Source organism: Remersonia thermophila, chromosome 3 (genome assembly GCF_042764415.1).
Source record: "Remersonia thermophila strain ATCC 22073 chromosome 3, whole genome shotgun sequence".
NCBI lineage: Eukaryota > Fungi > Ascomycota > Sordariomycetes > Sordariales > Chaetomiaceae > Remersonia > Remersonia thermophila.
Genome location: NC_092219.1, coordinates 1312599 through 1329564, shown reverse-complemented (window position 1 = coordinate 1329564; position 16966 = coordinate 1312599). Strand labels below are relative to the sequence as shown.

The window sequence follows — 16966 nt, the reverse complement described above, 5'->3', positions numbered from 1 at the left end:
TATCCGCAAACGGCAACCCGGGATGGCCGACGAAATGAAGCCCGGGGGAGGGGTCCCCATGGGGGATTGGAGGCGGTCTGAACGGCGAGGGAGAGGGAACAATGGAGGGTAGCGGACGTGGACGGCAGATTGAACGGGTCGCTAAAACAGACAAGGAGCCTACGCTGCGTGGAGAGCAGAGGGGGGGGGGGGGGAGGGTAAACGAGGGGACGAGGCGGAGACGAGACGAGATGAGACGAGACGGAGACGAGACACCGTCCCCGAAAGCGAGGCAAAAAAAAAAAAAAAATGAGAATAAAGCCGGGCTCGAGGGTTCGGTGCGGTGCTCCGGAGGTAGTACGGGAGTACGGGGTTCCAGAGGAACCTACCGGAGTCGGGTGGGAAAAAAATTGCAGGTCCATGGAGCCAGGCCCAACGGCCAGCAACGGCCAGGGGGTAGAGGATGAAAAATTGCGGCCGAGACGTACGGGCGGTGGTTGTGGTGGTGGTCCTACCACGGTCAACCTAAGCTTTCATGTATGTACACAGAGCAATAAGTAACGTTTAGAGGGTAAGCGAGTTCGGGCCGAGCTGGCTAAAATTGACCGTTTCAGGGGGTGGGGGGGTTGACTGGCGACGAGAGAACCCTGTCGCGGATGCTAACGTTACCGTACTTGGTACTGCACGCTGCACGCTGGTCGGTGGATGACGCGCGGGCATTGGAAGGGTTTCATTGCCAGGTTGGCTTCTAGACTTTCCAGGGGCGGTTGCATGTGAAGTCTTGTCTTTTCTTTGGCGTTTGGATCTTTTTTTATTTTCTGCAGAGGACCCCATTTTCGGACGGGGCCGGCCAGCCAGCACCCAGCTTGGGGAGGTAACGTTAGTAGTATGTAGAGTATGATATGATGCGGGAAATGCGGGAAGGGATGCGAGATGCGATGTTGATCTGATTGTGTGACATGTCCGAAACCTGGGAACCATGATCGTCCCTCGAGCCGATATTTTGTTCATGATGTTTTTTTTTTTTTCCTGATGTTGGTTGACCGCTTCCTCGTTGCTGGTGTTTCTCGAATGGACAAGGATGTCGGCCCTCGGTGCAGCATGAACGTTGGTGTATTGTTCGTGTCATGCCAGATGGGCCTGCCGCGGCCCGGACTCGAGAGCGCCGTGGTGATGGGGCATGGGAAATGCCGGCAGGGCTCTCTGAGTGTTTTGTTCGGCGTACGCCGGGAGCGAGACAAACAGACGAGGGGGGGGGGGGGGGAGGGGGGCATCTCGACTCGGGGTCGGCGGTGGAGACGACCTACTGCGTACAGCGGGATGCGTGGGAGCACACGGCGGCTATTATTCATGACCTGGGCGACGAGCGCGGGATGAAAGGGAATGGCATTGTCCCCGGCTGCCCGAAACCCAAGCTGACGGCAGCAACAGGGTCGATCTGTCATGCCTTGGAAGTTTTGTTTTTCTCCCCCTTCGTTGCCGTCCCTCTGGTGTTGGAGGGCTGTGATGACCAGGTCAGGCCAGGAATGAAGAAATACCGCCGCTTCATTTCCGCGGCAACCCTGAGCCAACCCTGACCAACCAACCCTGGCCCCCGGGCCCGGGGGGGATCTGGAGAACTGAGACACGGTGGGTCGGGCTCAAGGAGGGCCGAACCACGTGGGGGACCAGGGCCAGGAAACACGCCGGGCACGCGAGCAAGCAACGACGGCGACGGCGAGGACCCTACCGTGTGCTATAGTACATCACAGTACATACAGTATGTACGATCCATCGTATGTAGACTAACACAGCCAGGGCCTGGCATCCAATTATCCAGGTACCTCCCCGGTCAGTTAGTTAGCGTAAGTAGGTAATACAGAGTAGCTGGCCTTGGGCCATCCATCAGGCAAGGGACCCGGCCAATCACGGCCAAGCCATTTGGAACCGCGTCGCTGGACAGGTGAATGAATGTACGTACCGCACCATTCTAGTTCGTAGGTACATGGAGGTGTTCTGAGTCTAGATCCGCTCGGCAAACATTCACATTGCGCACCGCGGCAAGCGGGAGAAGAGGGGGGGGGATGGGGGTTTGCGCGGGGTGTGCAGCGGCCAAGAACGGTGCCCTGGACACATGCTGCAGGTAAGCTCACTCAACCATGCGCATCAGCGAGTTACGTAGTAATTCGTCGCTGTGATATGCAGCGTGCTTTACAAGCACGTCCGTACGCAGTACCTCAGGCGGGCCGTGGTAACCTGGAAGGTTCGGTATGTACTGCGTACAAACTGCGTAGTAGCTAGTTATTGTACAAGTCATGAAGCACTGTGTACACCTGTAGCATGGAATTATGATGTACGTGTACATGGTAGCTAGCTAGCCCCCCCCCTTTAGGTTCTCTCTCTCTCTCTCTCTCTCTCGCGGGCCGCTTGTTCGACGGGTCGCAATGGGCAGCGCCTCGTGTTGCAAGCGAAGTGAAGAGGAACGAGGACACGGACAGGTTCAAAGAGGCACCTTCGCTTTCGCCGTACCAGCACCCCGGTTCCCGGATCGCCAGCCTAGCGCAGCAGCCACGCTGCGCCCGAGGGGCCGGCGCAGCGCAGGCGACAGGGTACGGTAACAGGGCTCGGCGGCCGGGCATCAGCAGGAAGAGGAAGAAGCGGCGCTGACAGGGCCGAGAAATCACCTGATTTTGCAAATGGAGAGGGAAAGCAGGTCGCGGGCCCACCCCAATACGACATCCAGACACCGCGCACAACGGTCGGCCTCCAGATTGGGTAAGGGCCTGGCGAAAGCATGGCGAAAGCATGGCGGAAAGCATGGGCCCAAGAACATGGGTTGCTTGGGGAGGGAGGGAGGGAGGGGGTGTGTTCTGGCCCTGGTTCTGGCCCTGGTTCTGGCCCTGGTTCTGGCCCTGGTTCTGGAAGCATTCTTAAAGAGGACAGACACCATCTCAGCCCTGCCCGCCGCCAAAAAGACGCTGCCCTGATTTTGTTGTTGCTTATAGTACTTGCCCCCTTGGCGTATGTTGGGGGGCGTGAGGTTTATTGATTGAGCCTTTGCCTCGACCGTCCGACACTCGACCGCACTTGTATGCATCATCAACCTACTATACAGCATCAATCACCGTCGTCGTCGCCACTCCATTTCCATCCATTTCGACGCACATACACGCACACGCACGCACACACACACACACACACACACACACACACACACACACATACACACGCCCCCCTCCCCCTTACGGCTGGTCCGCCTCATGCACACAAGACAAAAAACCGCCATGGCTCACAATAATTCGATCCGAGGCTGACGCCCTGACTCGTCCGAGATCTGGTCCCGAGATTTTCCCTTCAGATCCCACTCCCCGAGACGATCAACGGAGAGCCCCGAGCTAGGACATCAGTGGCGTTTCCCCAGGTCGTCGTCGTTGTCATTGTCGTTGTCGTTGTCGTCTCTAATACTCCATTTTTTTTTTTTGCACATGCGTCAAAACATCCCCCAGCTCGATCGACCTCGGACATCCCGGAACAACACGCCGTCTACCTGCTCGCCGTCCTTTTTTTTTTTGTTTCTCCCTCTCTCTCTCTCCCTCCATCTCACCCTTTCCTCTGCCCCCTTCTCGTTCTCGTTTGCCTCCCTTGCACGCCGTGTTTCGGGAGCTTGCGCCACTCGTCATCACCACGGGCACGCAACACACACACACACACGCACACGCACACACACATACACACCCTCCACCGGACACACACCACCATTGCCACTTGAGGCTGTCCTGACCCAACGGCCTCTCTCTATCTATCTCTCTCTCTCTCTCTCAACCCCCCTTTGCCCATCGCCAGCCCTCGCAAAGGCCATGACGAATCGATAAGGTCGAGGCTGGATCATGACGTCGATTGTAAGTCTTTCCTTTGCCCTGTCCGGCCCTGGCAAGCCCCCTCCCCCGCCCTCCCCTCTTCCCCTCCCCCTCCTTCTTCCTCTCCGTCATGCGACCGCGACTGGTTCAGGAAAACGGGAGACAAGAGACAGACCGAGATCAGCCCCACCACGGGCCCTTGTCGTGCATATCCAATGCAAACCCCTCCCCTCCCCTCCCCCCCCCCTTTTTCCAGCCTCACCACCCGCCCTGTCTCGGCCCTTGTGCAAAAAGAACTCCCACGTGCTTGTTTGCCGTTCCGCTCCAATGGAATGCGTCAGCGGGGTCTGGACTTTACGTCCATTGTTCTCGCTGGCTTACACTGCCTCCCTCCATCCCTTCCGAACCCCCCATTTACGGCTCTCCCACTCTCCTCCCACCACACCACCATGCGTCGCCTTCGTGCTCGCCAGAGAGCCTGCATAGGGCATCACGACCACGATGCTAACCTGCCCGCTCCAGCTCTGCTTGGCCCACTACTGCGACCTTCACGGGCCGACGCCCTTGATGGTCACGGAGGGCCTGCCCGTTCCCTGTAGCATCTGTTGCGACGATGCCTCCACCGATGGCTCCAGCGTCGGCGACAAACCCCCCCGTCCCCGGGCGCCCACCTCGGGCGATGCCGCCCACGCTGCCAACATCACCGAGGCGCTCGGCCGCCTCGATTTCGCCTCGGCGTCGCAGCGAGCTTCGTCGTCCGAAGAGGCCCAGGCCCACCGCGGCTCCCTCCGGCGCGCCGCCGGGAACGACTCGGCCATCGAGACCCCTCCGCAAAGCCCGCGGCTCTCCCACGGCGCCGGCGCCCACCCGAAACCGTCGAGGCAAGACTCGGGCTTCCGAAGGACCTACGACGACTACGTGACGCGCCGCGCCGGCCCCTGCGAAAACTGCGCCCTCACCATCCCCAAGAGCCAGGAAGCCGGCGGCGACGCGCTCCTCAACCCCCTCCCCGACCGCGGACCCACCCTCCGCACGCGCGCGCCGTGCGCCCGCGTCTTCACCGGCATCGACGCCGCCGCCGCCTCGCCGCCCCTGTCGCAGTCCTCTTCCTCGGCCCCCTCCGACGACGAATCCACCGCCCGCTCGCGCCCGTCCCACCGCCGCACCGGCACCGCCCTCTCCATCACCTCCCGCTCCAGCGCCAGCTCCGTCGCCGCCAACGCCAACTCCCACATGCACTTCCTCGACTACACCTCCACCCACGAACCCCTCACCCCGTCCTCCTTCTCCCTCGTCCGCGCCTCTTGCCTGCGCACCCTCTCCCTCGAGACCCTCCCGCGCACCCCCGCCACCGCAGCCGCCGTCGTCTCCCCTCCCGGGGGCAGCGCCGCCGCCGCCGCCGCCGCCGGGGCCGGGCCGGGCCCGGGGCCGGCGGAGCGATGCCCACCCCGATCCTCCTCCCCCCGTCCGGCGGGGCCGGGGCCGCCGCCGCGACCACCTCCCCGCCGTCGTCCTCGGGCTCCTTCGTCACCACCCACAGCGTCGGCGCCGCCGCCTCGGGCGGCTCCATCTTCTTTGGCGACAAAAAGGTCGGGTACACGACCGCCTACATCTTCCGCGTCCCGGACGTGCACGCCCGGGGCCACAAGCGCGTCTACGCCTTCCTCGCGCTGAGCACCTACCCCGAGGCCACGGCGGTCAAGACGTTTTCCTTCCTGTCGGCGGCGTTCCGGGACCTGGCCGGTTGGATCCAGGAGCTGGCCGAGGTGGAGGCCGAGAGGCTGGCCAGGAACGCGCAGCAGCAGCACCAGCAGCACCAGCAGCAGCACCACGAGCAACCAGGGGGCGCTGCGGCTCCCTCCGCGTCCGCGTCCGGGTTCGGGACGAGCTACCAGTCGGAAGCCGCCAGCGTGAGCAGCAGCAGCCACGCGCAGCAGGGGCCGTTGTCCGGGACCAGCAACGGCGGCGGCGGCGGCGGCGGCGCGAGCAGCTTCCTCACGGGCGGCGGCGGGTTGCTGAGGCGCATGGGCGGCGGAGGGTTCGGCGGCGCCGGCGTCCCGTCGCACCTCAAGCAGCGAGGCCTGGCCGAGCTGGTGGGGCTGCCCGACTTTTTCATCCAGCTGCACGCGCAGTTTGTGAGGCTCTTGCTGGAGATTGGGGTGGTGGTTGGGTCTTGAAAAGAAGACCCGGGGAGGGGGAAAGAGTTGGTTTGTTTTTCCTCCTCCCATCTCGAGGCGGTGGACAAATCCCATCGCAAATCGGGACCACGCCGGCGCTTTGCGACACGCCGAACGGCCCCCCTTGATACGACCTCTTTCATCTCGGCTTCCTTCGTGACGGGAAAGACGCGCCCAAACGGAATTGATGAATCGACGAAACCAACACACCTACCACACACCGATGATTGACGAGCCATCATCCTACCATTACCACCACACACACACACACACACACACACCAACATGATACACACAGATACACACAGACACGACAGCGGTGGCGGAGAGACGTCCGGGGTGCATGATTTCTTTTTTTTCTTCTCCATCCCATCCCATCAGGCAAGCAGGCAGGCCAGCAGACAGGCCAGCAGCAGGGCAGACTGGCAAACAACACCGGAAAATCCGACCTAAGACCATGGCTCTCTCTCCCTCTCTCTCCACCGCCGCCGCCATCCCCTCCCCCTTCTCCTCCTTGCTTCCCGGCCCTTTCTCTCTCTCTCTCGCTCTCTCCCACTCCGGAGCGAGAAAAGGGTGGAGAGGAGAGAGAGGTAGGGGGGGGAAGAGGTACGACAAACGTAGCGCGCGCGCGCGCGCGCACGAACGATTCTTTGTCGAGTTTGTTTTTTTATTGTTTAATACACTGGGTTTAGACAGGTAAGGCGGCCGGGTAGGACTGTTTGGGTATCTGTTTAGAAGGATAAGGAGGAATCTCTTGTTTTTTTTTTTTTTTTTTTCAAGTTCTATTTGGATTCGTCGCTTGTGTTTTCCATGTATTATTTGCTTCAACGCTTTTCCTGAGGATACGCGGGTGGGAGGGGATGGAGCGAAGGGGTGTAGCCGCAGGGAGGGAGCGAGGAGAAGGACGACGAGGAGAAGGACAGCGAGGAGGGAGAAGAAGATGATGAAGAGGAGGAGGAGGATATACCCGGTCTAGTTGTGACCACGTATGGCTTGCTCGTGATTTGTGTGGCTGTCATGGGTGTGGAGGAGAGTTTGAGGTGTCGGCGGTTGGAATAGGTGTGTTAGGTATGCGTACAAGGCCAAGGGGGACGCAATCATGGAAGGGGAAGGGAAAGATGTGGAAGAAAGAAGCTCTTTCTGATGATGATCATCATGATGATCATGATCATGATGGAAATGCCCAACCCCCTCCCTTTTCCTTCCCCATTCCCCCCCCCCTCCTACTGCCGGCCAGTCCCTGATGCCCTGATGCCACTCTCTCTCCCAATAAATGGCTGTAACCATGACGGATCGATAATAGTGGCAGCAGGGTTTCAGCCTCGCCTTTCCCTCGGCACCACCCGCTCGACTCGCCTGGCCTTGCCTTGCTCAAACAGCACATGCATGTCGTCTGTCTTTACTCATACCCCCTCGCGTAATACTCATCCTTTTTCTCGACCCCTCTCGTTTCTCCTTTCTCTTCTTGTCCTGTACTACCCCGTCCGCCAAGGACAGGCACCGAATCGATGGATCCATGCAAAGTCATTCCGGCGGAGGGCGAGTAGTGAATTCTACGAACCGCGAGGGCGACGAGATTGATGAGAATGCTCGAGGCCGGGGGACCTCGGAGCGTGTAGGTGAGGCCCAACTCGTTGCCTCGTTGTTGCCAACCGGCACGTGGAGAGGAACGAAGGACACGAGCAAGAAGAAAAAAAAGGGTAGGATCGCGTGCTAGATGGGTGGCGTCGGTATCTTTGGCAACCTTGCTTGAAGCTTGAAGAACGCTGTGTACAATTCCATGGGATAATTACCAGGTTGAGCCGGGGTCGGGGTGAGTTGCTTGGGCAGGAAGCTGGGACAAGGCAGTCATGAAGCAGGGCTCTTCTGCTCCAACACGATGCCAGGGCACCCCCCCCCCCCCCCCCCCCCCCGATGCTGACCGAGGCATGACGAGGTCGGGCTCCCCCGTAGAGCAAAGTTCTCTCGGCAACAGCTCGATCCAGCTGGGAAATCCATCACGATTGCTTGAAACCGACGTAGCTGCAGGTTGTGTGGTTCTATGGCGGCTAGCTACACGCAGCTATCCTACACGCAACGGTACGCCGTGACGCCGGCACCAAGCCGCATCGCCGGGGCCTTGGCCTGCCGCGAGCTCGGCCCTGATTCCCCCGAGTCCCGGCCGGGCTGGCCCGTCTCCTCCTCTTCCTCTTCCTCTCCACGGCCGGCCGGCGACTATTTGTAAAAGTCAAACTTGTTCTCGTCGGTGGTGCCCTTGACCTGGCTGCTGTAGGCATCCTCGAGGTCCGACTGGATGATCTGGTAGCGGTTCTTGCGGACGGCGCGCAGGCCGGCCTCCTGCATGATGGCGGCGATGACGGCGCCGCTGAGGGGGTCGTTGCGGCAGATGAGGCTGTCAAGGTCCACCTCGGGGGCGAGGCTCATCTTGCTGGCGATGGTCGTGAAGATGAGGCGTCGCTCGCGGCGGTCGCGCAGGCTGGGGAACTCGATCTTGCGGTCCAGACGTCCGGGACGCAGCAGGGCCGGGTCGAGGGTGTCGGCGCGGTTGGTGGCCATGATGACCTTGACGTTGGAGGTCTGGTCGAAGCCGTCCATCTGGTTGAGGAGCTCGAGCAGGATGCGCTGCACCTCGCGGTCGGCGCCCGTCTGGGCGTCGAAGCGCTTGGTGGCGATGGCGTCGATCTCGTCGATGAAGATGATGGCCGGCGCGTTCTCGCGGGCCATGCGGAACACGTCGCGAACCATGCGGGGGCCCTCGCCAAGGTACTTTTGCACAAACTCGGAGCCGACGACGCGGATGAAGTTGGCCGTCGTCGAGTTGGCCACGGCCTTGACGAGCATGGTCTTGCCTGTGCCGGGAGGGCCGTACAGCAGCACGCCGCGCGGAGGATCGATGCCGATCTGCTTGTAGAGGTCAAAGTGGGTCAGGGGAAGCTCGACGGCCTCGCGGATTTCTTGCTTCTGCATGTCCAGGCCGCCGACGTCGGCGTACGTGACGTCGGGCTTCTCCTCGGCCGTGAGCATGGCGATGGAGGAGTCGGCTTCGGGCGGCAGGATGTCGACGAGGGCATTGGAGTGGCGGTGAAGGGCCACCGAGGAGGATGGCTTGAGAAGCTCGCGGTCTAGCGTTGAGAGGATGCGGACGACGTAGTTGGACCCGGTGCTCGACTGGACGATGCCGGTGCTGGGCACGACAACGCCGTCAGCCAAACGATGCCAAGCAGCCGGGGAAGGGGGGGGGGGGGGGGGAGGTGGGGGACGGGCACGCCGGCATGGCTTACTTTTGGTCGATGGCCTCCATGAACTGGCCGATGACGAGAGGGACGCTCTGGATGCGCTTGATCTCCTCCTGGGCGCGGACCAGTTCCCGTTTCAGGCTCCTTTGCTCGTCCTTGATGTACTCTTCCTGAAGCTGGATGTACTCGAGCTGGCGTTGCAGCCGCTTGAGGGTGGCATACTCGTCGCCGTTTTCTGTTGACGCCCCCTCAAAGTTTTCAATGCTGGGAATGATCGAGGGCGTCGTCTTCTTGGCTGGCGGGGCATGGTTTGCCGCACTGTTGTTCTCGACCAGGACGTCGCCCATGTTGGCGGATGGGGAAGCTCTTGTGGCAGGGTCGAGACGGGAAGGGACTCGGAACGAAAGGCGACGGTTGCCGGTTCAACCAACAGTGGAGGGGTAAGGCTTTCGTTGGGCGGGATGTTGGCTCGTGGGAAATGCCTGAGTCTGCGAGTCCCAGGCGTTGTGCGGTGACGCGGGGTTGGGTGGGAAGTGATGGGGGTTGTGTGGCCTGGAAGTGTTTCGTGGATGTTCTTTTGCCTCTTTCGCCTTGGTGTTGGTCAAGTCGTCATTTGGTTCGGAGCCTGCCTGAGGCTGACCCACCTGCCGTTCCAAGTCTTGGCGAGGGGGCTGAAGCGGCGAGTGGACCTCCACCACCTCCAAGGTGAACCCGGGTAAACAAGGTGAGGCGCTCGCCGATGGCCTGTGCTTCCCCGTCTGCACTTTTCCCCAGCTCAGGCCCACTTGACCGACGGGTGGGTCCGTTTGACCCCAACCGGGCCTAACCTGGCCCCCCCCCCGCGCCCAGCTGACTGGTGTCTTACAGTGTCTCGCTTGACCCCGCATACTGTGCGAGTCATCCCGCCTTGCATCAGCGGTGTCGAAGACATTGAAATGATGCCGTTGGTATGACACCCAAAACTCCCAGGGGAGGCCGATACGGCATCGCCAAAGCGCCAACGCTCTGCAGACACGCCGGCGTCTCCGGACCGGCCTCGTCTCTCGCTCGCAGGCTCCGCCCTGGACGCAGAGAGACCGGGTGCCGCGGGATGGCAGCCGCGAAATGGAAGCGACGGATAGCGTCACTACCGAACCTTGATGGCCAAGCCCCGCCCGTTCGGGGGCCAATCCATCCCACGTTGCTGGCTCGGGCGAGGCCATGTTATCTTCAGCATCTCCTCTGTAACTCGCACATGGTGCGACAATGCGGGCGCTGCCGCCGCGACAACATGGGTTCCGGTCAGTACACCCGACCGTAGATCACGAAATGGAGGAGGATGCCACCCCTCGTCGCGGCAGTCAGGAACGCTGAATGGTGATTGCAGCCACGCATCTTCTCCAAGCCGCAGAAAGGCCCAACCTCAAGACAAAGCCCTACGCGGGGCAAATGCCATGTGGTTCGTTCCAGGTCGAAATGCGACAGGCGGGAAGCCATGGATTGGTGATCCGCGGCTGTGGTTGGCCCCGAGGACCGCAACGGCTGACTGCCCGCCTTGTCTGATTGCCCGCCTGTCCTGGCCGTACCGTATGAATCACAGTCCGCCCCCTCTCCCCCCCCCCTCCCCCCTCCATTCATGGCCGACCGGGCCTCACTTTGTTGGTTGCCTTCCCGGTCCATCCATCCATTCATCCTCCTGCTTGCAGCTCCACCTGGCCATCTTTAAGTCAGTGACTGGAACGCCTGGACCTCGTCGCTCCCCGTCATCAGTCATCTTCATCCTCCGTCCTCGCCTTCGTCTCGTGGAGTCTGCACTGAATCCCTTTTTCCCTCCACGCCTCTTTCCGGTCGTATTTCGCATTTCGCTGTCCTTTCTCCGTTTTTTTTTTCGGCCCATTTTCGCTTTTATGGTCTCTTCCTCCCCGGCGCCTCTGCACGTCTTTTTGGCAGCAGTAGCGGCGGTCTAGACAGCTTCACCTCCAGCCCCGTCATCTCCCCCGCACCACCACTCGCGCGGAGAACGCACAGAATACACCGTCGGAAAACATACGCCACCAAACCCAACGCCCGTCTATCAGCGGTACCCAACCTAGCCATGGAGAACATGTCCGCCACCATCACCATTCCCGAGCAGCGCCATCGGGCTACCCAGCCTGATGCCGGAGCCTCGCCGTCGTCGTCCTATTCAAGCTCCCCGGGCTCCCCCGGTCCTTCTCCGGCGTCGCCATCGCGGGCTTCGCAGAAGCAAAAGCTGCTGCATAACAGGCGGCCAAGCCTGCTGAGTGGGTGGCCCCGATCCCCGACCGCGACAAACCCCCCTCCCCTTGGCGATGATCGACTCTGGCTAACACGTCGGGTTCTTCCCAGGCTCGGCGTTCGCCCACCAGGAAAGCACCACCATCAAGATCGGCGACGATCACGACGGCCCCATGCGACTGGTAAGCTTCCTTCCCCGCCGGCGATAGGGCGCTATCTTATCGCGCACCGTTGGCCGTCGGCCCGGCCTTCGGCCCGGCCTTAGTATTCTATGGCTTATCGCTAACGTCGCATCGTCAGGTCACCTACCTCTCCTCCGGCCAGGGCTTCGTCTGGAACCCCGAGATCTTTGTGCCGTCCTACTGCGACTACGACTATGTCCCTATCGAGCAGATCCGCGACCCCGTCCACGAGATCTTCCTGACCGATGAGGAGATCAAGAAGATGCTTCCGCAATAAGCGAAACGCCCGGCGGGCGGCATGGCGGAGCAAGCGTGCGTGTTGGTGCACGTGTACATTTACAGTCCGGGTTATCTCTAGACTGACGCAGGGATGCTTTCAACATCGGCGCGCGGCACGGTATCGAAGGAGTCGTGAACATTTTACCAGTATGGGCAAACGGTCTGTTGTATACTTGGGAGTTGGAGGGTTTGGGAGCTTTGCTATTCACACACGGTTGGTTTTCGGTTGTTTCGGGGGCACCACCTCCTCAACGGCGGCGGCCTTGCTCGTCGAGAGCCTGCTGCGGAGCGTAGTGTACACCTCATGGTTGACTCGGCGTCTTGGAGGAAGGAAACGTTGTGCGGCGGTGCCTTGGCTTTTCTTTGTACTTGTTTTCTATGGGAGTTACATGCAGCATCATGATGGAATAACACAGCCGACTGGGTGACATGGTGCCGTCCGAGGTGGTGGGGTGTCAGCGAGGATAGCCCACTCATGTTCTACACATAACTAGTACATTACTCAAACCTCTCTGATGTGCTGCTAGATGGAAACCGGCCCTGCGATGCGATGAACCGGGCTTGGATGACGCCTCCCGATCCTATCTCCACGGCTTCAGAAAACGATCACCCGCATCTCTGGTCCGTTCCGAAGTGCTCCGAAGGAGGCGACATGGATGGTTCTTGTATTAAGGCGGCCGCTGGGCTGCAACGTCGGGGCCACAGCCGCTGGCGCATGAGCCCCACACCGTGCGGGCCCAACCGACCGCTGAAGACTGCAGGTTAGTTAGCACGCAGTACGCAGTACACTACGCGGTATAGTATGAAGAAGGCGGGGCCCGAGTGGGGCTGCAACCCGACGTCGTTATCGGGTTTGTTTACCGCGACTGCCGGAGGGTTATCGATAAGGCCGGCCGTCGCATCGCGAGAGAGTCGCGGCAGCCGGGCGTCCCAAGCGCCGCAGACCTTCCGACAGCACCGCCATCACGGGTGAATTTCCCCTCCCTTGAGGCACTCCATCTCAACGCCGGGTTCCCTTGCACATTTCACCGCCGACATGGACGCGCAAACACAGCGGCGCATCGAGCTACAAGCCCCCGAGGACCTCACGTACCTGATCGACAATGTGCGAAAAGCCGCCGCCGACAGCATCAACGCCGCCTTCCCGCCCGTCGACGACCAGCTAGGCGGACAAGAAGACGAGCTGCGCAACAGGATCGAAGAGCTGGTCAATGACGTGCGTGTTTTTTTCTTTTTTTTTTTTTTTTGTTGTTGTTTCGGCCCCTCTTGTCACGAAACCCGATCCCATCCGCCTCCCCCCCCCCCCCCTTCTCTCTCCACAAACACACACAGACAGACACACAAAGCGAGAGATGACACAAAGGCTAAAACCCCTCCTCCCTCTTCTTCATACAACAACAGTACATCCTCCAAACCTTCACCCTCGCCGCTCCCAACCTCACCATCAACGGCCTCCCGGTGACCAACATCGCCTCCTTCCTCCCGCCCAACTTCCACACCAGCTCCGGCGCCGCCTCCCACGCCTCGGCCCACCCCTCGCAGCCCGAGGTCCGGTACGAGTACGAGCCCTTCGACCCCCGCAAGCGCGACCGCATCGAGCAGCTCATCTCGGAAGAGGAAGACCTGCTGCGCAGCATCGCCGCCCTCAAGAGGCGCGCGCCGCGGGCCACCTCGTCCCGGTGGGCCGACGAGTCGTCCGCCGCGCTGGCCGACGACGACGCGGGGCTGGCGGCGCTGGAGCGGAGGCTCGAGGAGGAGGGCGCGGCGGCGGGGAGGCGGGCGCTCGAGGGGATGGGCGCCCTGGAGAGGCAGGCCGAGATCGAAAAGAGGTTCGTCGAGGCGGTCGAGGGGCTCGGCCGGCTCAAGACGGAGATGCCGGCGGCGAGGGCCAAGATGGAGAGGGCGAGGGGCGCGGCGGGGTATGTCATGGGGGAGGAGGAAGGGAAGTGAAAGCAATGCGGCGCTGGAAGAATTGGAAAGGGTGGGTGGGCGAAGCTGGGGGGGGGGGGGGGGGGGAGAAGAAAACAAAAGGGTCAATGGCTGGCTGGCCGGCTGGCCGGGTCTGGATTCGTAAAGGGCGACGTTTGGGCCGGCGTTCTGGCGTATGGGGGTGTCTGTCGGTTCATCTCTTGGAGACCTCGGTAATGACGCTCTGGCCGAGGAAACGGGCAAGCGGCCCTTTTGATACATCTCGATGTGCAAGCAACAGGTTCAAGATAATAATATTAAAAGAAAAGAGGCCTTGTTACGACCGCCCACCGTCAAGCACTGTTAACACATGGACAAGTTGTACGGCATTCCTAATGAAACCGAGCGCGTTGGGACTCGGCCAAGGCAGAACACAACCAACGGCAGTCGCACAAGTGAGAGCGAAAGCGGAAAGAGTGGAAGAAGAGGAAAGAAACGAGAGAAGCAAGCGGTCCATGGAGCGCACACACGCACGCATGCATAGGCAAGGCAAGCATTGGCAGGATGGAAAACATGTACATCAAGCGGCGGCTGGCGGCAACTGGCGGCAACGCCATCGCCGCAGATTGCTCCGTCTATGGTACTCTGTGTCCCCCCGACAGGGCCCTCCCCTCTCCCGAACCCGAGCGCGTCCGCCCGCAAGCGCCCACAGCACAGCCTTCCCCGCGCCCGACTTTCCTCGCCCCCTACGCGGCGGCAGGGGCGGGAGCGGCGGCGACCTCGGCCTCGGCGGGGGCGGGAGCGGCAGCCGCACCTTGGGCGGCCTCCGGGTTTTCCTTGATCTCGGCCGGCGTCGCCACGATGGCGGCGTCCTCCTTCTTCTTCTCCCACTTGGCCGGCCGGGTCCACTCGGGCTCGCGCCACGGCCCGGCATCGCTCAGCTGGCAGCCGCCGGGGCACTCGCAGGTGCCGCCGAGCTGCTTGGGGAGGTTCTCGGCGGGCACCTGGGCGAGCAGCTGCTTCTGGTACCCGCTACCGAGGACGTGGATCTTCTGGACCGTGACGGGATCAAGCCAGCCCTTGATCATGTTCCACACGGCGCCGAACCCCCACGGGGCGTTGATGATGTACAGGCGGCCGAGGCGCTCCGGGTAGTAGTTCTGGCTGAGGGCGCTGACGGACTTGACGTACGAGTAGACCTGGGACGCCTTGGAGAGGCCCACGCCGCTCATGTCCATAATGGTGCAGCACGTCTCGAGAAGCACGCCGGCCTTGCGGCTGCACGCCGGCAGCCGCGGGTCCGCCACCCGCTCGTACTCGATCGCGAGGTTCGTCAGCATGCGCTCCGGCGTCGTGATCTTGTACATGGCCGCGAGGTCGATGTTGCCGAGCTGCTCGATGTAGACCGGTCGGCCGTCCTGAGGGGCAAAGAGAAAAGGGGGCTCGTCAGCGTGGTTTCGTTTGCCGCGGCGCCGGTGCCGGAAAGATGGGGTGGAAATCATGGGTCCTACCTTGTCGGTCTTGTGATAGTACTGCGGGTAGTACTTGAAAACCTCCTCCTTCTCGGGATACTCCCACGTCGGCAGGATCTCATCGAGCTTGATCTCCTGCCGCCACTTCTCGCAGTCGATGAACCTGCGGGGTCGTCAACAACGCGTAAACCACATCAGGCAACACGGCTGCGCGCGCCACGCTCGGCCCCAGCGAGGGGGGGGGGGGGGGGGTTCTCGGCTTACATCTGCTTGGAGAGGTTGACATCGAACTTGCGTGCGCGCAGGAACCGCAGCTACGTTTCCGTGTCAGCCCGATTCCCCATCCTCGCTCGGTATCTCGGGGGAATCGTCCGGGCGTACCAGCGTGAGGGTATCGAGACGCTCCTTGTACCCCTCGGCCTCCAGGAGCATCCGCAGCTGGAAGACCTGGGCCTGCTGCCCCGGGGTCAGGTAGCCGGGGTGCCCATTCGCGGGGACCGGAGCCGTCGTCGGATAGTCGTAATCATCGTACTTGGGATCGGTCTCCAGGGGCGCGGGGGCGGGTTCGGCGGCCATTGTGGCTGGTGGTGCAAAAAAGGTGGGCGGATAGGGACGCGGATGATGGAGATGGTTTGTTGTTGTTGTTGTTGTTGTTGTTGTTGTTGTTGTGGTGGTGGTGGTGGTGGTGGTGGTGGTGGTGGCGGTGGCAGCGGCGGCGGTGGTGGTTGTCGCTTGTGGTGCCTGTTGGGAATGATTGGGCTAAAGTACCCCGCTAAGACCAACACCGTAGGAGAGAGGAGAAAAGATCGAGTTTGGGGTGCGGCGCCTTGTGGGGCGGACGACTTGCAACGCCCTGGGCCTAAAAGACGAAAAGGGTCGGGAAACGGAGTTCCCCACGGGTGGGTTCTTGGATTTGGAGTTCGTCCCGGGTCGTTTCGCCGGTCTATGACAGTGCCTGAACAAGTCAAGGGGCCCCGCGTTGGTGAATTTTGGTCGCTGATGCGGTGTCTGCAAGACCGGACGAGGCTGGCGGGGGCAAAACACGCCAGCAGGAGTGGCGGTGGGTGGCCCGACGCCAGACCCTCGCGGCCAAGCCCCCCGGCCTGTCACCAGCGACGCTTCAAAACCGCGTACTTATAGTACTGTGTACTACTAGTATAGGTAGTTCACGCTAACGTTAACCACCTGGATCAATGCTGCTGCTCTCTTGGCTTGCTTCATTTCGTGTTTCTGGCTCTCCTTTTCTTTCCGTTGCGTTTCCTTTCTTCCCACTCTCTCTCTTTTCTCTCTCTCTCTCTCTCTCTCTCTCTCTCTCTCTCTCTCTCTCTCTCTCTCTCTCTCTCTCTCTCTTATGTATTTCCTATTTTCTTTTCTTCTTCCGTCTTTTTTTCTCGTACAAAGAAAACCAGCCCGGGCTGTCCAAGGTACCAGCCAATTTTGGCATCACTTCAGTGTAAGCAGAACGCGAAATGTTTCCAAAGCTGACGGTCGTTCTCGGCTCTGCATGGTCAAGTCCTCCGGGCTGCTGTGTTCTGCGCACGAGTCTGGGATCCTCTCTTCGCTGCCCAGTCTCCCGTGCCACCCCTGGATTGAGGACTGGCAGTGTCCTATAGTTCCTGTGTAACAGGCCAAAGCACCTGGCCCCCAGGCGCCGGGACGGCC

The 16966-nt window shown here is 61.1% G+C and overlaps 5 protein-coding genes across 5 annotated transcripts; 3 read left to right on the top strand and 2 right to left on the bottom strand.

The window, feature by feature from the left end:
• Nucleotides 1-3845: 3845 nt before the first annotated feature.
• Nucleotides 3846-5992, top strand: VTJ83DRAFT_3193 (uncharacterized protein; the record flags this gene model as incomplete). Its single annotated transcript, XM_071009544.1, has 3 exons — nt 3846-3857; nt 4338-5108; nt 5201-5992. The coding sequence occupies 3 exons, from the start codon at nt 3846-3848 to the stop codon at nt 5990-5992; spliced, it is 1575 nt and encodes a 524-aa protein (XP_070867071.1).
• A 2214-nt stretch (nt 5993-8206) lies between these two features.
• On the bottom strand, nt 8207-9575 carry VTJ83DRAFT_3192 (uncharacterized protein; the record flags this gene model as incomplete). Its single annotated transcript, XM_071009543.1, has 2 exons — nt 8207-9176; nt 9274-9575. The coding sequence occupies 2 exons, from the start codon at nt 9573-9575 to the stop codon at nt 8207-8209; spliced, it is 1272 nt and encodes a 423-aa protein (XP_070867070.1).
• A 1727-nt stretch (nt 9576-11302) lies between these two features.
• VTJ83DRAFT_3191 (uncharacterized protein) lies at nt 11303-11922 on the top strand (the record flags this gene model as incomplete). The annotated part of the gene is made up of 3 exons (XM_071009542.1): nt 11303-11489; nt 11575-11645; nt 11764-11922. 3 exons carry the CDS (start codon nt 11303-11305, stop codon nt 11920-11922), a joined length of 417 nt encoding a protein of 138 aa, XP_070867069.1.
• Nucleotides 11923-12960: 1038 nt separating this feature from the next.
• VTJ83DRAFT_3190 (uncharacterized protein) lies at nt 12961-13874 on the top strand (the record flags this gene model as incomplete). Its single annotated transcript, XM_071009541.1, has 2 exons — nt 12961-13140; nt 13326-13874. 2 exons carry the CDS (start codon nt 12961-12963, stop codon nt 13872-13874), a joined length of 729 nt encoding a protein of 242 aa, XP_070867068.1.
• Nucleotides 13875-14578: 704 nt separating this feature from the next.
• VTJ83DRAFT_3189 (uncharacterized protein) lies at nt 14579-15880 on the bottom strand (the record flags this gene model as incomplete). Its single annotated transcript, XM_071009539.1, has 4 exons — nt 14579-15250; nt 15344-15467; nt 15569-15618; nt 15686-15880. The coding sequence occupies 4 exons, from the start codon at nt 15878-15880 to the stop codon at nt 14579-14581; spliced, it is 1041 nt and encodes a 346-aa protein (XP_070867067.1).
• Between the last annotated feature and the right edge of the window lie 1086 nt (nt 15881-16966).